Source organism: Delphinapterus leucas, chromosome 13, assembly GCF_059928025.1.
Source record: "Delphinapterus leucas isolate spDelLeu-1000000601 "Yukka" chromosome 13, BTC_Dleu_Yukka2, whole genome shotgun sequence".
In the NCBI taxonomy this organism is placed as follows: Eukaryota; Metazoa; Chordata; class Mammalia; order Artiodactyla; family Monodontidae; genus Delphinapterus; species Delphinapterus leucas.
The window spans coordinates 41251927-41275327 of NC_143141.1; the positions used below are offsets into that span (position 1 = coordinate 41251927).

Here is a 23401-nt window from a genome sequence, read left to right on the forward strand (position 1 = left end):
TACTGGGCATATACCCAGAGAAAACCATAATTCCTAAAGACATGCACCCCAATATTCATTGCAGCGCTATTTACAATAGCCAGGTCATGGAAGCAACTTAAATGCCCATCGACAGACGAATGGGTAAAGAAGATGTGGGTAGATATATACAATGGAATATTACTCAGTCATCAAAAGGAACAAAATTGGTTTATTGTAGAGACGTGGTTGGGTCTAGAGACTGTCATATAGAGTGAAGTAAGTCAGAAAGAGAAAAGCAGATATGGTATATTAACACATATACGTGGAACCTAGAAAAATGGTACAGATGAACCGGTTTGCAGGGCAGAAATTGAGACACAGGTGCAGAGAACAAACGTATGGACACCAAGGGGGGAAAGCGGTGGGAAGTGGGGGTGGTGATGTGATGAATTGGGAGATTGGGATTGACATGTATACACTGATGTGTATTAAATACATGACTATTAAGAACCTGCTGTATAAAAAAATAAAATTAAGAAAAAATTGAATACATTACCCTGTTGTCTTTTAAAGCGTAATGTTGGTGTTGAGAATTTTGATTCCTTTCATCATTTTCGAGAGACCTGGTTTTGTTGTTTTTTTTCTTCTCTGGAAACTTTTAGGATTTTTATTTATCCCCTATGTTTTGAGATTTCATAATGATATGCCTGGAGGTTGAGTCTTTTATAAATTCATTGTGTTGGGTACTTGGTGATTTCTTTCAACCTGGAAACTCATGTACTTTAGTTATGGGAAATTTTCTTCTATTATATCTTCCTTTCCATTGTCTCTTTTCTCTCTCTTAGGTAATGTGACTGAGGACCAGCCTGACTGATCCTCCAAACTCTGTGTGTGTGTTTGTGTGCGCGCACGTGTGTGTGTAAGTATGCAATTGTTTTTTGCTTCTGGGAGATTTCCTGAACAGTTTCTTTCAAGTCTTCTTTTGAATTATTTACATGACTCTCATATTTTTATTTATAAGAGTTCCTTTTCTCCCTCTATTCAGAATAGCTCTCCTACTCTCAGTTACCTTTTTTCTTAACAAGTTGCTCTAATACAACCTTTCAATAGAGTCAGTTTCCATTTTTCTTCAGTGGTGGAGAGGGAAAATTCCCCAGCTATGCTTAAAGAGAAAAGCACCTAGAAGTCTAAGTATTATTTACATAGAATTCCAAACAATTCTCTTGTTATCAGTCCTCACCACAGGCACTCCATCAAAAGTACTTGGTGCCTTCAGTTTCTGAGCCTCTCTAAGCTTCTAATGCATGTGATCTTTGGCTCTCAGTCATCCATCCTCTGTAGGTTCTTGGTTTTGTACTTTTTTGAATCTTTTGTCAGTACTTGTGACCGTCTGGTTTTTTCTCTCTAAAATTTTGTTAATATCTATTTTTTGTTATCTTGCCTCTAATTCCTTTTGCCTTGGGAGTTTGTCTTTTTTATTGCCTTATTGTCATTTTAGTGTGGGTTTGGAAGGAAGTGAAGGTAACTACATGTGCTCAGTCCCCCATCTTTATTGGGATGGTCCTCTATGCTGGATTTTGTGCATGTTGCCAACTCACTTGGAGCTGGTCATGCTACCAAAAGAAACCATTCAAGCATTGGCATATACCATGTTTCCTTGATTCTAATTTACCACTGATTATAAAGTACTATTGATTTAATACCAAATTCTGATGAAAAACCAATACTATATATTTATTGAAGTATAGTTGATTAATAATATTGTATTAGTGATTCAATATTGTTATAGGTTATACTCCATTTAAAGGTATTACAAAATGATAATAATGACTATTTCCCTGTACTGCACAACATATCCTTTTTGCTTTATTAATTTATACACAGTAGTTTGAATCTCTTAATTTCCTACCCTGTCTTGCCCCTACCCCACACCTCTCCCCACTAGTAGCCATTAGTTTGTTCTCTGTATCTGTGAGTCAGCTTCTGTTTTGTTATATTAATTTGTTTTATTTATTAGATTTCACCTATAAGTGTTTATACAGAGTATTTGTCTTTCTCTGACTTACTTCACTAAGTATATTATTCTCTAGGTCCATCTAAGGTCCATCCACATTGTTATAAATGGTTTCATTCTTTTTTATGGCTGAATAATATTCCATTGTACACACACACACACACACACACACACACACACACACCAGAATCTTCTTTATCCATTCATCTGTTGATGGATGCTTAGATGGCTTTCATATCTTGGCAGTTGTAAATAATGCTACCATGAACATTGGGGTGCATGTATCTTTCTGTATTAGTGTTTTCAGTTTTTAGATGCATAGCCAGGGATGGAATAACTGGATCATATAGTAGTTCTATTTTTAGTTCTTTGAGGGACCTCCATACTGTTTTCCTTAGTGGCTGCACCAATTTACATTCCCAGAAAGAGTGTACAGTTGTTCCCTTTTCTTCATATCCTTGCCAGCATTTGTTATTTGTAGACTTTTTGATGATAGCCGTTCCGACAGGTTTGAGATAGTAATCTCGTTGTGGTTTTAATTTGCATTTCTCTGATGATTAGTGATTTTGAGCATCCTTTCATGTGCTTGTTGTCCATCTGTATGTTTATGTGGAAAAATGTCTATTCAGGTCTTCTGCCCATTGTTAACTGTGTTGTTTGTTTATATTGAATTGTATGACCTGTTTATATATTTTGGATATTAATCCCTTAGTGGTCATATCATTTGTGAATATTTTCTCCCATTCCGTGGTTTGTCTTTTTGTTTTGTTGAGTTTCCTTTGCTGTGCAAGAGCTTTTAAGTTTAATTAGGTCTCATTTGTTTATTTTTGCTATTGTTTCCTTTGCCTTAGGAGGCAGATCCAAAAAAAAATTTCTAAGATTTATGTCAGAGTGTTCTGTGTATGTTTTCTTCTAGGCGTTTTATGGTTTCTTATCTTACATTTAGGTCTTTAATCCATTTTAAGTTTATTTTTGTATGTGATAGGAGAAAATGTTCTAATTTCATTCTTTTACATTTAGCTGTCGAGTTTCCCCAGCACCACTTATTGAAGAGCCTGTCTTATCCCCTTTGTATATTCTTGAGTCTTTTGTTATAGATTAACTGACCATAGGTGTGTGGGTTATTTTTCTGCTCTCTATTCTGTTCCATTGATCTGTGTGTCTGGTTTTTTTTTTGACAGTACCATACTGTTTTGATTACTGTAGCTTTGTAGTATAGTCTGAAGTCAGAGCGTGTGATACCCTCAGCTTTTTTCTTTTTTTTCAAGATTGCTTTGGTCATTTGGGTTCTTTTGTGATTCTATATACATTTTAAAATTATTTGTCCTAGTTTTGTTAAAAATGCCCATGGTATTTTGATAAATATTGCACTAAATCTGTAGATTGTTTTGGACAGTATGGTCATTTTAGCAATATAAATTCTTTCAATCCGTGAACAAGGGATATCTTTCCATTTTTTTGGTATCATCTTCAGTTTTCTTTTTCAATGTTTTCAGTGTATAGGTCTTTTACCTTCTTGGGTAAGTTTATTCCAGAGTATTTTATTCTTTTTGATGTGATTTTAAACATTATTGTTTTCTTGCTTTCTCTTTCTGATGATTCATTATTAGTGTATAGAAATGCATAGATTTCAGTGTATTAATCTTGTGTCCTGAGACTGTATTGAATTCATTTATTAGTTGTAATAGATTTTTCGTGGAGACTGTATATATAGTATTATATCATCTGCAAATAGTGACAGTTTTACTTCTTCCCTTCCAGTTTGGATGCTTTTTATTTCTTTTCCTTATTTCATTTGTGGAGCCAGGACTTCCAATACTATGTGAAATAGAAGTGGCGAGAGTGGGCATTCTTGTCTTGTTCATGATTTTAGAGGAAAAGCTTTCAGCTTTTCACCACTGAGTATGATGTTAGCTGTGGGTTTGTCATAAATGGATTGTATTATGTTGAGATATGTTTCCTCTATACCAACTTTAATGAGAGTTCTTACCATGAATGGATGTTGAATTTTGTCAAATGCTTTTTCTTCACTTATTCAGATGATCATGTGATTTTCATCCTGCATTTTTATTAATGTGTTGTCATATGGGTTGATTTTGCAAATCTTAAACCATCCTTATATCCCTGGAATAAATCTCACTTGATCATGGTGTATGATCTTTTTTATATATTGTCGAATTTGGTTTGCTCATTTTTTGTTGAGGATTTTTGCATCTATATTTATCAGAGATGTCAGTCTGTCATTTCTTCTGGAGTGTTCATCTGGTTTTGGTATCAGGGTAATGGTGAATCTCGTAGAATGACTTTGGGAATGTTCTCTCCTCTTCAGTTTTTAGAATAGTTTGAGAATGACAGGTATTAGCTCACCTTTATATGTTTGGTAGAACCCCCTGTGAAGCTGTCCAGTCCTGGATTTTTGTTTGCTGGGCGTTTTTTTTAAATTACAAGTTCGATTTCATTACACATGGTCCATCTGTTCAGATTGTCTGTTTCTTCCTGATTCAGTAGGCTGCGTGTTTCTAGAAATTTGTCCATTTCTTCTAGGTTGTCCAATTTATTGGCATATAACTGTTCATCGTATTCTCTTATGGTTTTTTGTATCTCTGTGGTATCAGTTTTTATTTCCCTTCTTTCATTTCTTATTTTGTTTATTTGCATTCTCTTTCATTTTTTTCTTAATCAACCTGGCTAAAGGTTTATCAATTTTGGGTATCTTTTCAAAAAGATGTCTCTTGGTTTAATTGATTGTTTCTTTTTTGGGGCTCCATTTTATTTACTTCCTCTCTGACTTTATTATTTCCTTCTTTCTGCTGACTTTGGGCTTTGTTTGTTCTTCTTTTTTCTAATTCCTTTAGATGGTAGGTTATGTTGTTAATTTGAGATTTTTCTTGTTTCTTGAGGTAGGCCTATATCTCTATAAACTTCCCTCTTAGAACTGCTTTTGCTGCATCCTATAGATTTTGGAAAGTTGTTTCCCTTTTCATTGTCTTGAGGTATTTACTGAGTTATTACTCTTTGATTTTTTCATTGACACATTGTTTTTTTAGTAGCATGTTGTTTAGTCACCATGTTTGTGTTTTTCCCATTTTTCTTACTGTAATTGATTTCTAGTTTCACACTGTTGTGGTCAGAAAAAAATGCTTGATATAATTTCTATCCTCTTGAATTTGCTGAGACTTGTTTTGTGGCCTAGCAGCTGATCTGTTGTGGAGAATGTTCCATGTGCACTTGAAAAAATGTGTATTTTGCTGCTTTTGGATGGAATGTCCCGTAGATATCTATTAAGTCCAACTGATCTATTGTGCCATTTAAGACCACTGTTTCCTTATTGGTTTTCTGTCTGGGTGACCATCCATTGATGTCAGTAGAGTGTTAAAGACCCCTGCTATTATTATATTATTGTCAATTTCTCCTTTTATGTCTGTTAATATTTGCTTTATATATTTAGGTGCTCCTGTATTAGGTGCTTATGTTGTCTGATAACGAGCATTGTTGCCCCTGGTTTCTTGTCCTTTCCATTTACATGAAATATCTTTTTACAACTCTTAACTTTCAGTCTGTGTGTGTCTTTAGGTCTAATGTGAGTCTCTTGTATACAGCATACAAATGGGTCTTGTTTTTTTTTTTTTTAATCCAGTCAGCTACCCTGTCTTTTGATTCGAGCATTTAGTCCATTGACATTTTTTTATTTTCAGTACGCGGGCCTCTCACTGTCGTGGCCTCTCCCGTTGCGGAGCACAGGCTCCGGACATACAGGCTCAGCCTCCATGGCTCACGGGCCCAGCCGCTCCGCGGCATGTGGGATCTTCCTGGACTGGGGCATGAACCCGTGTCCCCTGCATCAGCAGGCGGACTCTCAACCACTGCGCCACCAGGAAAGCCCCTCCATTGACATTTAAACTGATTATTAATAGCTATGTACTTATTACCATTTTGTTACTTTTTTTGATTTTTGTAGCTCTTTCTCTGTTCTTTTCTTCTTTTAGTTTCTTCCTTTGTGGTTTGATGATTTTCTTTAGTGGTATGTTTGTGTTCCTTTCTCTCTTGTTTTTGTGTGTCTATTGTAGGTTTTTGATTTGTGGTTACCATGAGTTTCCTGTATGTTGCACTATAACTATATCTACTTGTTTTAGACTAGTAGTCATTTAAGTTCAAACATGTTCTTAAAATCTATCGTTTTTTACTTTTCTCCCCCACATCTTGTGTTTTTGATATCCTAGTTTACATTTTCATATATATCTCTTTACTATTTGTTGTAGTTATAGTTGATTTTAAAATTTTTGGTGTTTTACTTTTTTTTTTTTTTTTTTTTTGCGGTACACGGGCCTCTCACTGTTGTGGCCTCTCCTGTTGCGGAGCACAGGCTCCTGACGCACAGGCTCAGCCGCCATGGCTCACGGGCCCAGCTGTTCCGTGGCATGTGGGATCTTCCCGGACTGGGGCATGAACCCGTGTCCCCTGCATCGGCAGGCGGACTCTCAACCACTACGCCACCAGGGAAGCCCTGATGTTTTACTTTTTATACTAGCTTACTTAAGGTTGATCCTCAGCCTGTACTATATATTTTCTTTTACTAATGTTTTTCCTTTCCTATAGATATTTCTTGTTGTAGCCTTTTCTTTTCTACATAGAGAAGACACTTTAAAATTTCTTTTAGGGTAGGATTAGTATTGATGAAATCTTTTAATTTTTGCTTGTCTGAGAACTTCTTTATCTTTCCTTCAATTATAAATGATAATATATCTGAGTAGAGTGTCATAGGTTGCAGGTTTTTCCCTTTAAACTCTCTGAATATATTGTGTCACTCCCTTCTGGCCTACAAATTTTTTTTTTTTTTTTGAGAAAAATCAACTGATAGCCTATGGAGGTTCCCATGTATATGACTCTTTGTTTTTCTCTTCCCAGCTTCTCTCTTTAAAGATAAAGAGAATTCTCTTGTTATCTTTAACTTTTGCCATCTTAATTATGGTATGTCTTGGTAGGGTCTGTTTGCGTTCATCTTGTTTGGGACCTTTTGTGCTTCCTGTGTCTGGATATCTGTTTCCTTCTTCGGATTTGGGAATTCTTAATAATTTCATTAAATACATTTTCAATCTCTTTCTTTCTCCCTTTGCCTTCTGAGACCCCTAAATGTGGATATTTGTACACGTGATGTTGTTCCAGAGGTTTCTTAAACTGTTCCATTTTTTTGTTTTTCTTTTTGCTGTTCTGACTGCGTGATTTCCATTATTCTACTTTCCAGATCACTTATGCATTCTTCTGTATCACCTAGTCTGTTGTTCATTCTGTCTAATGTGGTTTTCATTTCAGCTACTGTGTTTCAGTTCTATTAAAAAAATATATTTTCTATATCCTTCTTTAAATTATCACTGTGTTCATCTATTCTTTTCCCGATTCAGTTAGTCATTATTACTAATGACTTGGATTCTTTTTTTCTTCTTTTCTTAAAAAAATTATTCATTTTATTTATTCATTTATTCAATTTATTCATTTTTGGCTACGTTGTGTCTTCATTGCTGTGTGCGGGATTTCTCTAGTTGCAGTGAGCAGGGGCCACACCTTATTGTGGTGCACGTGCTTCTTGTTGCAGTGTTTTCTCTTGTTGCAGAGCAGAGGCTCTAGGCATGTGGGCTCCATAGTTGTGGTTCACGGGCTCTGTAGTTGTGGCTCATGGGCTCTAGAGTGCAGGCTCAGTATTTGTGGGGCATGGGCTTAGTTACTCTGCAGCATGTGGGATCTTCCTGGACCAGGGCTTGAACCTGTGTCCCCTGCATTGGCAGGCAGATTCTTAACCACTGCGCCACCAGGGAAGCTCGATTTGGATTCTTTATCTGGTAAATTTTTTTTTTCATTTTTTTTCATGTGTTTTCTCTTGCTCTGTCAAGTAAACCAGTTCCTCTCTTCTCATTTTGCTTAATTTTCTTTGTCTCTATGAATTTAGGTGAAACAGTTACTTATTGAGTATGTGGGAACATCGTTATATAATCTGTGTGTGCCCAGTGGCTTTGGTAGGAGAGCTAGATTTGATGTTTGCACAAGTCATGTCTTTCCTCAGGGTGTAGTGGCAGCTATAACCTTGGTCGGAGGTGGGGCTGAAGCCAGGTGTGACCTGGGACTTCTCCTCTGTTCAGTGGCCAACACCACCCTATTGGGGACAGGGACAGGTCCCAAGTTGCTGGAGTAGAAGCCCTGAGGGTCAGGGAGTGTGTTCTCTCCCCGCTTCCAGCTCCAGTACCCTTGTCCAAGTGTGGAGCTGCATCTCAGAGCCAACAGAGCAGTTATGGGTGCTCAGTATAGGTCTGGGCCTGGGCTGTGGTGGCCCTGGCTGCAGTCAAAGTCTGGGACCACCTCTGATGTGCTCACTGCCTCTGAAAGCCAGTAATGGCTGCCCCCACCCGGTTCAGATGCTAGAGGGGTCTGAGCTGGCACTGTCCCTCAGAACTGAACACTCTCCTTGGTTGTGGCAGCCCTCACTCCTGTGTGGAGCCAAGCAAGCTAGGCGGAGCGGGCACTGGGCTCAGGCTGGGTTGTGCACTGGAGTGGTTGTGGGAAACTGGCCGGAATCTTGTGCAGTTTTAATCTGTTTTTTTCCCCCCCACATTGTTTTGGGAGTAAGCAAAACATACTTTTGTATGCATACTTTTTACAAGCAGATTCTAGGTTTCTTACAGACTTTCTGTTAGTCCCACCAGCCCTCCAACCTCCAGCCAAAGGGATTCACCTTCCTGGTGTCAGATCCCAGAGCTGGGGTACCCAATATGTGGCTCAAACCACTCACTCCTGAGGGAGGATCTGTGCTGTTACATTCCACCCTCTTCTGTGTTCCCTCCCAGGGGCACAGGTCCCAAGCTGATCACTCCTCTTCCCTTCCTACCTGATTCTGTGTGGCTCCTTCTTATAGCCTTGGTTGTACAAAAGTCTTTTCTGCATATCTCTAGTTTCAGTGAGAATTACTCCACACATAGATGTATTTTCGATGTGTGTGTGGTAGGAGGTGAGTTCCATGTCCTCCTACTCTGCCATCTTGATCTCCCTTCCCAGCAAGAATGTTTTGATAGAGAAATATCAAAGCAACACTGTATTAAATAGAAACATTGATTACAAGAGACATACCATTTCAGAAACCGTCAAATGTGAATTATGGTGATGCTGGAATTGAGGAAGTACACTATGTTCATGTGACTGCGTTATATGCTAGTCATTCATTTTCTTTGAAGAGGTCTTAGGTTCTGAAATTGGATATATAATTTCTATTTTTGTGATTGAGTTTGTATTAGATGCCTCAATTAACAATTTGCTTTCCTGTACTTTCTTCCTTTGACAAGGTTCTATTTTATTTGCCATTCTCTGATGTAATCGTATTCATTGTTTTTATCCTCCCACTACCCCCATCCCTCACTAAGTTGTGCCCTCCTCAAGTGCAGGTACTTGTATTATTTCCTTCATATTCTGAATGCCTAGCATGGTGCCTGGTCCCCTGGTTGGCACTTAGTAGATGCTTCACAAATGTGGGTTGAACCAAACTAAAAATCAGAAGATGAAATGATAAATGCTAAAATAATTAAAATATTTTCCCCTAGGTATTATTGAAAACAGAATCTAGGGATACTGAATATTCAGGAAAAGGAAACTGACATTTATTGAATAATTATTTTTTGCCACATATTTTCAAATAATTATCCCATTTACTCTCTTATAACTTAAAATATATAGTATAGTTTTAAAAGCATAGGAAACATTTTTTATTAATCCATGATTTGTTCGGGTTTTAGGGCAAAACATGATCGTGATCTAGAATCTTCTGTTTTTTATTTTTATTCTACTGATTTTTAAATATCAGGTAAAAATTTCCTACTGCATTAAAGGATTATTAACATTTAAGTCCTGATGATATATGCCTATGTTAAATATGTTAAGGTGAAATTGATCCCCTCTCAGGGGACCTTGGCGGTTATTCACAGGCCTTCATTTCAATAAGAAAAGGCTGTTCTTTCGTGAATGAACTACTTTGGTTCTCCATTCAACCAGTGAAACAAAATACTAAAAATATTATATAAGTAATAATGCTGTGATACAGTATTACTAAAGGTGAAAAATAACCAATCAGAGAAGAAAGAGTATGAAGGAAGATCCAATCACAATATAAAAAGATTCACCACAAAACTCTTATAAACTGTGAGCATTTAGGGCTTGTTTACGTTTTATTAAGAACTTGTCATAGAGAGTGAGGGCCTGACAACTTAGTGAGAGCCGCTACCAAATAAGGGAAGTCAAAGTAGAAATAAAGCTTCTCTGATATAGTATAGTAACTTATAAAGAAGATGTCAGTTTATTTAGCACTCATCCATAAAGCATTACTATTTCATGTTGGAGCTTATTTTTATATTATCTATGAAGTTTGCTAAGCAAATAGTGTGAATATTCTTTAGTGCCTAAGAAATACCAATTATAATCATGTTTTAGGTACATCAGTTTACTTATGAGCTACTGATATACTAATTAAAAATAATCCTTAAATAGTCATTCAAGTAACTTCCCTCAAAGGCTTTCTTAAGAAAAATAAAGTAAATTTGGCCAGAAAATAGTTTCCATCTATGTATATCTTTCACCATGGCTTAATTATACAAGCCTAAATTGACACCTGTCTCAGGTGCTTAAGCAGAAGCTTAACTAAAAGGCTCTATTTAGCACAGCATTAGCCAAAGGGAGGTAAAGTAGAATGAGCACCACACAGATATCATGGACAGGAATTCTAGTTCTCTTCTAGCAAGCGGACTGAGCTTGTGCAAATTACTTTACCACCCTACACCTCAGTTTCCATATCTGTAAATTAAGAGGTTTAGAGTTCATCAGAGTTGATGGGAGACAGGGGTGTGTAAATGGACTGCTTGGAAAAACTGCTATTCCCTGCTCATAAAAATACTTCTGTGTACACAAACACACATACAATTTAGTATGCAATTTCAGGGAGTTACTGTGAGAATTAAATGAAATAGTGAATATAAAGTGCATTTAGTAGGTATTTTAAATCACCGTTTAATTCCCCACATGGGGAGGGTTCTCTAGCTTCTCAGTTTTCATAAAAGCCACAGAAAATGTTTTTCAAGTCTCTTTGGGGGAAAAAAAAAGATTTTAAAGTATATAGCTATCAAGTTGCATGAGATAATATTCCACTTTTTATAAGAAGCCATCTCTTTCATCAGTTACTAGGATTTGTTTTTTAGAGGAGCGGGTGGCAATCTGTCATCAAAGTGTTGACAAGTGAAATCTGACAAGGTTAAGGTGATATAGCTGCGGGCCACTTCAGGATTTTTCACTGTCTTTCCTGTTTGAAGAGAAAGGATCTCTTTTTTCATTCTTGCTCACTTTGCAATAGTGTTTGATTTATACGCTTTTAAAAACAGTAACTCTAAACTGACAAATTATTTCGGCAGTTAACATTGGTTTAGATAAGAGCATTTCAGTGTTCTCTTGTCTTTAACTCATCTTTGTAGGAATTATTCTTGAAATTCAGTGTATTTTCTCTTCAAAGTTGCATTTCTTTCTATATATTCAAATGTAGCATAAAACTATATTTATGGAACTACAATCTAGAATTACTTATCATGATCACATTTCTCACATTTCTGTTTTCCCTGTCTTTGTAGTGTTGTAGTTGAGATATATCCTTAAAATAAGGATAAGTCCATATTTTTGAAGATCAGAAAGTGGGTACATATGTTGGAGGTCGTGGTGAGCAAAGATTATTTTATGGTTGTTGTTATTATTTGCTTATGCAAGCATACTTTTTTTCCTAAAATGCCTGATATAAGCCATTGTGATTATTTTGCAAATCGTGGAAGAAATGCACTTCAAATAGATACAGGTCTCTTTGGAATAATGGAAAATTGTGTGCAGCAAAATATTTGAAATGAGCATCAGCAAACAAGATGTTTGTATTAACAGGAACCTAGAAAATGGCTATGCAAAGGTCAACACTGATCTCTAAATATTAGTGAAATTTAATTTGTTGCATGTAATGAGTAGAAAGAAGAGGAGGAAGCAGGCCACAATGAGGAAGCCATTGATGAACTGTCCAAATGTCAAAACTGCTTACAGTACAGAAAATGTTAAATTGACATGATCTATTTACCTAAGTGAATTAAACAGTTTGAACAATGCTCTAGAGAAATATTTTCCAAATTTAAGTATAACAGGAGATTTATAAAGATTTTTGCCATAATTTATTTTGGGAAAATGAGGAGAATCCTACTATTCTTTCTAGGCATAGAATTTCTTCTGACCTCTTTAAGAAAGTATGATGCACAGTTTCTCTTGAAACGGGAATCTATTGCCATTTGCATCATCTAGAAATAACATCACCTGACCAATTGTTAGCAGCTATGAAGAGTCACCCTGGCCATGACACTCTGCACAGCACTAGCTGAATTGAGTTCAGAGAGTTTTCTGGGGTGTTATGCCCAATTTTAAAAAAATGTGAATTCTATGTTCTCTTATTTTCTTCATGTACAAAGTTGATGAAAAATTTTTAAGAGAATTAAATATATCTAATGTATATAACCAAGGTTTAATATTAATGCACAGAGAATGGGACAGAGAACTCAGTAGAAAGATGGGCAAAAACTAGGAACAGGTAATTTATAGAAGAAACAAGATTGTTAAAAAAAAAATACATGAAATGATGTTTGATTCCTTTAATGAATGGAAAAATGAAACTTAAAACTACGAGAATCCATTTTTCACCTACCAGATTGGCAAAAATTTAAAACTTTGTTAATAATCCATGTTGTTGAGGAAACAGGGAAAAGGGTAGTCATGTTATTGGTGGAAATGTAAATTGGTACTGTCATCTTGGCGGCCTGTTTGGCAGTACCTATTAAAATGTAAGGTGTGCATGTATATTTTCATAGTATTATTATTTGTAAGATGAAAAGAAGAAACAATTGTGTTCGTTAAGGGAATGGTTAAGTAAATTATGATCGGTATACAATGGAACATCTGGTAGCTATTAAAAACAATGAGGTAAATCTTTATATGCTAACAAGGATATCCATGCTGTGGTATTCAGTGAAAAAAAAGCAAATTGTTGAGTAAAATCCTGTCTTTACTAAAATACAAAACAAGTCAATGTGGGTGTGGACATACTGTAAGTATCTCAAGAAGTTCTGGAAGGCCACCTGCCATGTTGTGTAGTGGCTCCCTTCAGAGTGGGGAGGGCCTCTGGGAAGGGAACACATTTGTTTTAACATCAGATACTTCAGTATTGTTTGCATTTTTTAAAACAATAAGCATGTATTACTATTATAATTTTAAAACCCAAGAGGACACAAAAGACCAGACAGATTGTCTAATAGATTTTGAAGTTTCTCTCTTCATTTTTTGTATGCTTTTAGGTTCTATAGCTGTTTTAAAAATAAGGACACGATAGATGGTATTTTTAACACACTGCTTTGTGCTTTTGCATTTCGCTCCTACCATTTCATTGCTTAGCGTTATTTGTTAAATCTAAAGTTTTGTAAGTTGAAGTATTTATTACCTTTTAGCATTTATTGACTAATTACAGTGGGTGCTCATTATCAGATAAATATGTTCTGAATATTTACATTTAATATTTAGGTGTTAGGTGAAAAGGTGTTCTAGACTTCTGAAGTGATCTAGATCTTTATGTGCTATGAGATAACATGATATAGCATAGAAAAGATCTAGATATATTTAAAATAATAATTTAATAACATTTGAAGATAAATGTCACTAAGGAAGCTAGAACATTTATTTGATAACTATTGTTTGAGTAAAATTTAAGAATAACATTTTCAGTGTTATAGGCAATTAGTTATGTAATGCCCACTAATAATATTCAGCGCTTTTCATCTTCAGAACATTATACAGAATTAATTAATCCTTACAGCAGTCTTAGAAATGTAGGTCAATGTCATTATCCCTGTTTTTGTCGGTGGGGAAATTGAGGCAGAGAGGTTGAATGATTCGGGGTAAGTCTGTTACAGCATAGTTAGAATTAAGGCATTTGGGCTCAGAGCCCAGCATTTAGAGCAATAGATTCACACCTTCTTTAGAAGACTTAATCTTTGTGTCCTTGATAAAACTCTATTTCTCATTAAACCATTGATGAGGTCATCTCTATATTAAAATTCAGAAACAACAAGTTTGATCACTATATAACCACTTAAAAACACACACCATTTTCTCCTCCATGCCTTTTCTGGCACTATATTGGCTTAATCTGCCTTTTCCATTGTCTCCTTGTTGGAGAATTACCGAAATATCTATCCTTGACTTTATTTTTCTTCTGGGATCTTTTTCAGTAGCTTTAGCTTTACTTTCTATTTAGAAAATTCCAAAATAGTTTTTATATAGTCCAGATCCCCTTTCTATATTTCTAGCTATAAACTAGACATTTCTACTTATATCAACCCTTATAACTTAAACTCCCACTGTGTCTGAAATTCAGTTTATTGACAACAAAACTTGCTCCTCTTCTACTGACCTATTTCTATGTATGTTTCAATCCAAGTCCTGCCCTTGAAACTAGGATAAACCAGGTGGGAACAGGTCTGGGTAAGGGGTTTCTGGGAACCAGGTGTGGCCAGAACAGTGGTATTTGAGTCCTTTGCCAGGGTGAAGAAGCTGAATCACAGTCTAAGGAAGAGGAAGAGCCAGATTACAAACTGAAAGGCAAGACTAAAGTATAGCAGGAGACTGAGTGGCCAGGTCAGTGGCTAGGAAAATTGAGGTTGTTGGTTGAGTAGTTGAGTTAGTCGTTGTGAACAGAATGCGCTGGTACTCTTGTACTGGCACATGATGATGGAGGCATGTCAGCTCACCAGAGCCATGTTCAAGGCAAGGGTCATGTCTGTACAGTAACCAGATCCCTATCTCATGGTGGTCACTCTGGATTCTTCCTCCTTCCTCACTTCCACAATTCATCAGTTCCCATATGCCTTTGATACTTTATTCAAATGAATCTGATTCTTTTTTTACATTCCAACTTCCACCATCCCAATTCAAATCCTTGTTGCTAAATATTGGTGTTGCCTGTTACTTTATTACCTTTCTAACAGGTCACTTGTATAAAAAAATCCCTCCAATATTCCCATCCACAAAGTTAATCTTCCAACAACAATTCTGATCTGTTGATTACCGTTTCTAAAATAACTTACCAGATCAGAAACTATTCATAATTTCTCAGTAGCCACCTAACAAGATATAAAGTCCTAAGTTTGGCATTTAAAGACTTACTTAGTATGGCCCTGATTTATCTCTTCTATTTGTGCACCAAACCAATTGCTTACTACCTCTTAAATATGCCTTGCGTCTTTCTGTCTAATTTATGTTTTTGTATAGTTTCCTCCTTTTTCTCTCTCTCCCTTTATCAAAGTCTAAGAATTCTTCAATGTCCTGTACTTTATAAGATAATTTCTTTATTATCAAACTAGAACATCTACTGAACACCCACAGCCCTTTGTTTATGTTGCTAAATTTGCACTTATCACAAACTTCATATTGGTTTTGTGATTATTTTATCTGCTATACTAGATTTTAGCTGTTTGATAGTAGAGACCCTGATTTATATATCCTGTATCTGTGACTCAGTAAAATGTCAAACACCTAAAGTGCTCAAAGTATTTGTGATATTTAATTAATAATTAGGTATCATAGGACTCTCTGAGGTACAAATGACCCAGTGTACCTACTAATCTAGTCTTTTGTTAGAGTATTTTCAATCTAAGCTTGAGGTCTCTTTGAGAGTCCTCTGCCCTTTTACACAAACTTTATCATTGCACGATTGCTTGATTTAGTGTTGAATATTTCAAAAATCTTTATTTCTGATAATGTGACATTGATTAAATATGTTCGTGCATATCTTAACAGATAATTAATGTAATTTTATGTAGATAGCATTAGACGAGGGATTGTGGGGGAATACACTGCATTTTAGGTAATTTTGAAATTACCTAATGATGACTAGAACACCTAATACAACTAGTGGTTTCTTTTAAATTTGTGCTATTTAGTTGTCTTTAATTTTGTACATTTTAAATTGGTAAATAGATAATCCTCAGAAAGTCTATTGATAATAAATAGCAAGTATATGTTCTAACTTTATGCCCAAGAAATATTTCCTTAGGCTCTTTGAGGTATTTTGCTAATACACATTTCATTTTAAATGTCTCATTGGCACCATGGTATCATTCATCTTTATTAAACTACAGCAAGTCTTCTTCTCTTAGTTAATTTTTCTATCCCATCATGTTTTACATTAGGGTTTTATTTGCCCTCAGGCTTCCTCTCCTTTCTAAAGCAGTCAAAATAGCTGACTTCAGAAACCAGGGAAGACAAATATTCTGAAGATTTATTTAGTGGCACGTAATCTTTACCTCTAAAAGTTTTTATTTTCCAAAATAATGTTATCAAAAGTATAAAAAAGTCACAGCATCTTAGTGCAATGGTTTCTATTTTCCGTGATACTTTCTTAAAATTTACCTATATGGTAACAATTAATCTTAAGGCAAATAAATATTTATTATAATGTAATCTGTTTTGGAAGGAAGACTTCAGAGCTTTCGAGGGTGTAACTAGAAAGTGAGAAAGGCTAAGATCCTCCCATTTCTCTGTGCTCAAAATTTGGGCTATCATAGATTCTCCCCCCTACACGAGAACAATCAAGATTTACATCAAGCTCAGTTTAAATCATGCTCCTTATTTTTTCACAGAGACTGGACATTTGGACTTAGAATGGCCTTCTGACACATCTGAGACTGTCATCAACTGCCTTATAAAATTAAACAGAAAATTGAAAAAGTTAAAAAGATATTTTAAATGAAAATTAAATTAAGGGTAATTTTTTGTTTAGGTTTTCCCTTCTGCTGTTCTTTTCATTTGGCTAATTATTTTTCCTATTCAATATTAAAATTTGCTGTATTTTTTAGTCATTCATTCTTTTATTCATTTTTGCCCTGTGTAACTAGTTTTGGTCTAGTTCTAAGTCATGTGTATTGGGTTTTATCCCCAGAGAAATGCACAAGGGCACTGAGTGGGGCAATATTTTTCTCCACTTTGGTAGGTACTCTCTATTTTACTACCTTTTTAATCCCTGCCCACGCCCCCTCCCAAAATGCAGAATCCAGAATTCTACTGAAATTCTTTTCTTTCCTCCTTCAAAACAACTATTTATGCATTAATACAATATTTAAATAATACGAGCTCAGTCTTGACTGCTTCCTTCGGGCAGATTTTTCAAACAAGGAAATTACAGCATTGTTTTTAACTGGTGGCATTCTTGAGTAAGATGCAAGGCCTTCAGAGGGCTGCGTCTTTCAAAAACCTGCAGAGTGTAAAAGATGGCAAGACATTTTGAGGACTAAAAAGGTTATTGATTTGGTCCCCTCCCACCATGTCCATCTAGTAATTATAGATTTTTACAAATGTTAAAAAATTTACTCCATTAATTCTTTTTAACTTTATATGGTCTTATTAGCAGATATTTGAAGTTCAGAGGAAAAGAAGGATGAATTAACCCACATTTGACTATCTTTTGCCTGCCTGCTAATGCATGACCCTGCAAAGCCTCCTCCTTAATCACACATATTTTGGGGAGCCTGCAGGAGTTGTCACGTGTTCATAAATAAGTCGAATCATTTACTAATGGACACTGGCCATTTCCTTCTCACTTGCCTCACTTGCTAGACCTGCTCCATCAACTCGTTATTGCTGCCGCCATGTCTACTTTTGCTGGGTGTGGATCCCACTTTGTCTGGATACCACCACTCTGAGTACATTAATGTGAAGGGCTACCAGTCCTGCTTACGTTCTGTGTTCATCATTTAATTCCTATGCTTCTCTGAGGTCCTACTGACATTTTACAACTTGTCTGTAGCTTTCTCAGAGCCCTGCTATTCCAAGCAGGGTTGAGCCCTTCTTTTATGCTGTGAAATTGTTCACTCTGCCATTTCAATAATTAGTACACTGTGTCTCATTAGTTGAACATGCATCTGATTCTTGTAAGTGCATTGAGGTCAAATGTAAAGGTGAAGGAAGGACCAACAAAGTTTGTGTTATGTCTAAAATTATTTTGGATTATCACCCATATGAATAGTATGGGAAAATATTTTTAGTCACTCCAAATGTTAAAGAAGCTGAGGGCTTTTTCCTCCATATGAAAGATGTCTTAAAATATTTTTCAAGCGTTTTTTGTTATTCAGAAGTTTGTTGGAAATAATAAAGTGTTAATAATATCCATCACTAGCCCCTGCTGTTAAAACTAGGAGAAAATATAAGATGTACATTATTGCTATCTCTTTTTTTTAATGCAGGTAGAGTAGACTATCTGGATCTATCACAACTTGCAGATTAACAAACTAATCTGAATGCTAATGTGGTTTCACACAGTTTACTTCTAAGTAAATATGTTTCCGATAATAATAACTATATATCATTTACCTTGAAAATTCCACTTTAATTAGCCTTTTAGTATGTGGGAGGTTGTAAATATTTGCTTTGTATATTAAAGATAGACCACAAAATGTGTTTGTACTTACTAACTACATAACAGATGTTTCTTTTCCTTAAAAATATTTTTAAAAAATGCTTGAATGCTAAATAATTATAAATTATAATGCTAAATAATTCCAAATTCTAATTTCTAATTAGAAATCAAACGTATATTATTGGAAACCCAAATATATATATTCTTCTTACTACATTTCTCAATGTGATGACATACTAAATCTAGGAAAAGAAGTGCTTTTTTCCTTTTTCTAGAGTTCATTTCTGGTTGGTTAACTAAGGATACATTAAAGTGTGTTTATTCTAATGAACCGTATCTCAAATATCAGTAGCGGCAAGTGATTCTTTTTATTATTTCTAAGGGATCTTGGTTTTATTGGCAATAGAAGATAATTAATTGGCACCTCTTCTTAATTATTTTTTTAAACAGGACAGAGATTCCTTCTGCCATCAGATGTCTTTCTGCTTGACTGAACTGCACCTGTGGTCTTTGAAGAATACCTTACACATTGGGGGTAAATAAGCTCTGGATTAATTTCAATATTTTTTAAATATAAGTTACAACAATATAAATAAGTACTAGCAAAGGTTAGAGCCTAGATTCTCCAGCTGGAATTGGATTATTTTCTTTATACGTAATGAAAAATTGGCTAGTGTATAGTAATTTCTTTTAGTTAACTCTGCTTATTTTTTTTCAACTTGAGTTACATTTTCTTCTTTGAACATTAATTTTATTGGCCTAATATCTGTTTCCTCTTAAGATACACAAATGTTCCATTTTTTCCTGGGATTATTCATCATAGCTGATTTATATTCATAAATATTTGCAGGCTTGGTAGTGGTAAATGCATTTCTATTTGATATTAAAGTAATATTTCAAACAAAGTAATATTTCAAACATACAACTAAGAGGTACAATTATATTCATTTTTTTAAAATAAATAAATTTATTTGTTTATTTATTTATTTACTTTTAGCTGTGTTGGGTCTTCGTTTCTGTGCGAGGGCTTTCTCTAGTTGCGGCGAGCAGGGGCCACTCTTCATCGCGGTGCACTGGCCTCTCACTATTGCAGCCTCTCTTGTTGTGGAGCACAGGCTCCAGACGCGCAGGCTCAGTAGTTGTGGCTCACGGGCCCAGTTGCTCTGCGGCATGTGGGATCTTCCCAGACCAGGGCTCAAACCCGTGTCCCCTACATTGGCAGGCAGGTTCTCAACCACTGCGCCACCAGGGAAGCCCTATTCATGTTTTTTGAATCTCACATTTTTGGGGGAAGAGAGTAATATAAATGTGTTTTAACAGTGTTTATTAGTATTTCAGGATAAAGTATATATCATTAGGAAACATCTTTTAAAAAAATCTTTTCCTTTCTGAGTATCTAAAGCAACTCTTGTATTTAGGAGGTCAGATTTATTTACATCTTTAGCATCATTCCTAAGAAAATGGTTTACCTTGCAAAGCATTATTTCTTTATATCATATATATAATTACAGATGATGTCATTATAATTTCATTAAGTTTAGCTTGCTTAAAATGGATAAGGATAGAATTTCCAGTGAAACAAAGTGGACTTAACACCCATTTGCTTCCTTCCCCGATTCTTCTAAAATGAGAGTAAACGAATTACTATTAAAAAGGTGTAGAGCACTGGAGCCTGCAGGCATTTTGGTGGGGATAATGGCCGACTTCAGGAGGGCTCATGCCAAGGAGTATTCCCAGAACTTCTGCTGCCAGTGTCCTTGCCCCCGCAGTGAGCCACAGCTGCCTCCCGCCTCTGCAGGAGACCCTCCAAAACTAGCAGCCATGTGGCTGACAGGATCTTGGTGCTCTGGCCTGGTGTCAGGCCTGAGCCTCTTGAGGTAGGAGAGCTGAGTTCAGGACATTGGACCACCAGAGAACTCCTGGCCCCATGTAATATCAATCGGCAAGAGCTCCCCAGAGATCTCTGTTGCAAAACTAAGACCCATCTCCACCCAACAGCCAGCAAGCTCCAGTGCTGGACGCCCCATGCCAAACAACTAGCAAGACAGGAACACAACCCCACCCATTAGCAGAGAGGCAGCCTAAAATCATAGTAAGTTCACAGACACTCCAAAACACACCACCGGATGTGGCCCTGCCCACCAGAAAGACATGATCCAGCCTCATCCACCAGAACACAGACACCAGTCCCCTCCACCAGGAAGCCTACACAACCCACTGAACCAATCTCACCCACTGGGGGCACACACCTAAAACGACAGGAACTGTGAACCTGCAATCTGAGAAAAGGAGACCCTAAACAAAGTAAGTTAAACAAAACGAGAAGACAAAGAAATATGCAGCAGATGAAGGACAAAGGCAGAAACGCACCAGACGAAACAAATGAAGGGGAAATAGGCAGTCTACATGAAAAACAATTCACTGTAATGAAAGTAAAGATGATCCAAAATATTGGAAATAAAACGGAGAAAATGTAAGAAACATTTAACAAGGACCAAGAAGAACTAAAGAGCAAACAAACAAGGATGAACAATGCAAAAAATGAGATTAAAAATTCTCTTGAAGGAATCAGTAGCAGAATAACTGAGGCAGAAGAACGGATAAGTGACCTGGAAGATAAAATAGTGGAAATAACTGCCACAGAGTAGAGTAAAGAAAAAAGAATGAAAAGAATTGAGGACAATCTCAGAGACCTCCGGGACAACAGTAAACCCACCAACATTCGAATTATAGGGGTCCCAGAAGAAGAAGAGAAAAAGAAAGTGTTTGAGAAAATATTTGAGGAGATTATAGTTGAACACTTCCCCAACATGTGAAAGGAAATAGTCAAGTCCAGGAAGCTCAGAGAGTCCCATACAGGATAAATCCAAGGAGAAACACGTCAAGACATATTAATCAAACTATCAAAAATTAAATACAAAGAAAAAATATTAAAAGCATCAAGGGAAAAACAACAAATAACATACAAGGGAATCCCCATAAGGTTAACAGGTGATCTTTCAGCAGAAACTCTGCAAGCCAGAAGGCAGTGGCAGGACATATTTAAAGAGATGACAGGGAAGAATCTACAACCAAGATTACCCAGCAAGGATCTCATTCAGATTTGACAGAGAAATCAAAAGCTTTATAGACAAACAAAAGTTAAGAGAATTCAGCACCACTAAACCAGCTTTACAACAAATGCTAAAGCAACTTCTCTAGGCAGGAAACACAGGAGAAGGAAAAGACCTACAAAAACAAACGCAAAACAATTAAGAAAATGGTAATAGAAACATACATATCGATAACTACCTTAAATGTAAATGGATTAAATGCTCCAACCGAAAGACACAGACTGGCTGAATGGGTATAAAAACAAGTCATGTATATATGCTGTCTACAAGAGACCCACTTCAGATCTAGGGCCACATACAGACTGAAAGTGAGGGGATGGAAAAAGGTACTCCATGCAAATGGAAATCAAAAGAAAGCTGGAGGAGCAATTCTCGTATCAGACAAGATAGACTTTGAAATAAAGACTATTAGAAGAGACAAAGAAGGACACTACATAATGATCAAAGGATCAATCCAAGAAGATATAACAGTTGTAAATATTTATGCACCCAATATAGGAGCACCTCAGTACATAAGGCAAATGCTAACAGCCATAAAAGGGGAAAACAACAGTAACACAATGATAGTAGGGGACTTTAACACCCCATTTTCACCAATGGACAGATCATGCAGAATGAAAATAAATAAGGAAACACAAGCTTTAAATGACACTCTAGACAAGATAGACTTAATTGATATTTATAGGACATTACCCCCCAAAACAACAGAATACAGTTTATTCTCAAGTGTTCATGGAACGTTCTCCAGGATAGATCGTATCTTGGCTCACAAATCAAGCCTTAGTAAATTTAAGAAAAGTGAAATCGTATCAAGTATCTTTTCTGACCAGAATGCTATGAGACTAGATATTGATTACAGGGAAGAAACTGTAAGAAATACAAACACATGGAGGATAAACAGTACGCTACTAAATAACCAAGAGATCACTGAAGGAATCAAAGAGGAAATCATAAAATACCTAGAAACAAATGACAATGAAATCACAACGACCCAAAACCTATGGGACTCAGCAAAGGCAGTTCTAAGAGGGAAGTTTGTAGCAATACAATCCTACCACAAGAAACAAGAAAAATCTCAAACAACCTAACCTTACACCTAAAGCAATTACAGAAAGAAGAAAAAAAGACCCAAAGATAGCAGAAGGAAGGAAATCATAAAGATCAGGTCAGAAATAAAAAGAAATGAAGGAAATGATAGCAAAGATCAAGAAAACTAAAAGCTGTTTCTTTGAGAAGATAAACAAAATTGATAAACCGTTAGCCAGACTCATCAAGAAAAAAAGGGAGAAGACTCAAATCAACAGAATTAGAAATGAAAAAGGAGAAGTAACAGCTGACACTGCAGAAATACAAAGGATCATGAGAGATTACTACAAGCAACTCTATGCCAATCAAATGGACAACCTGGAAGAAATGGACAAATTCTTAGAAAAGCACAACCTTCCAAGAGTGAACCAGGAACAAACAGAAAATATAAACAGACCAATCACAAGCACTGGAATTGAAACTGTGATCAGAAATCTTCGAACAAACAGAATCCCAGGACCAGATGGCTTCACAGGCAAATTCTGTCAAACATTTAGAGAAGAGCTAACACCTATCCTGCTCAAACTCTTGCAAAATATAGCAGAGGGAGAAACATGCCCAAACTCATTCTACGAGGCCACCATCATCCTGATACCAAAACCAGACAAAGATGTCACAAAGAAAGAAAACTATGGCCAATATCACTGATGAACATAGATGCAAAAATCCTCAACAAAATACTAGCAAACAGAATCCAACAGCACACTAAAAGGATCATACACC

General features: G+C 36.1%; 1 protein-coding gene across 3 annotated transcripts in view; it reads left to right on the plus strand.

Moving 5' to 3' along the window:
* The window catches only part of WDPCP (WD repeat containing planar cell polarity effector), a 611687-nt gene that overhangs the window by 285753 nt on the left and 302533 nt on the right, over window positions 1-23401 (plus strand). For all 3 annotated transcript variants that reach the window (XM_089922334.1, XM_089922333.1, XM_089922336.1), the window contains one exon: window positions 18930-19014. In XM_089922334.1, coding sequence (XP_089778460.1) covers window positions 18954-19014 — 61 coding nt within the window. In that variant the 5' untranslated portion in view covers window positions 18930-18953. The remainder of the gene's footprint in view (window positions 1-18929; window positions 19015-23401) is intronic.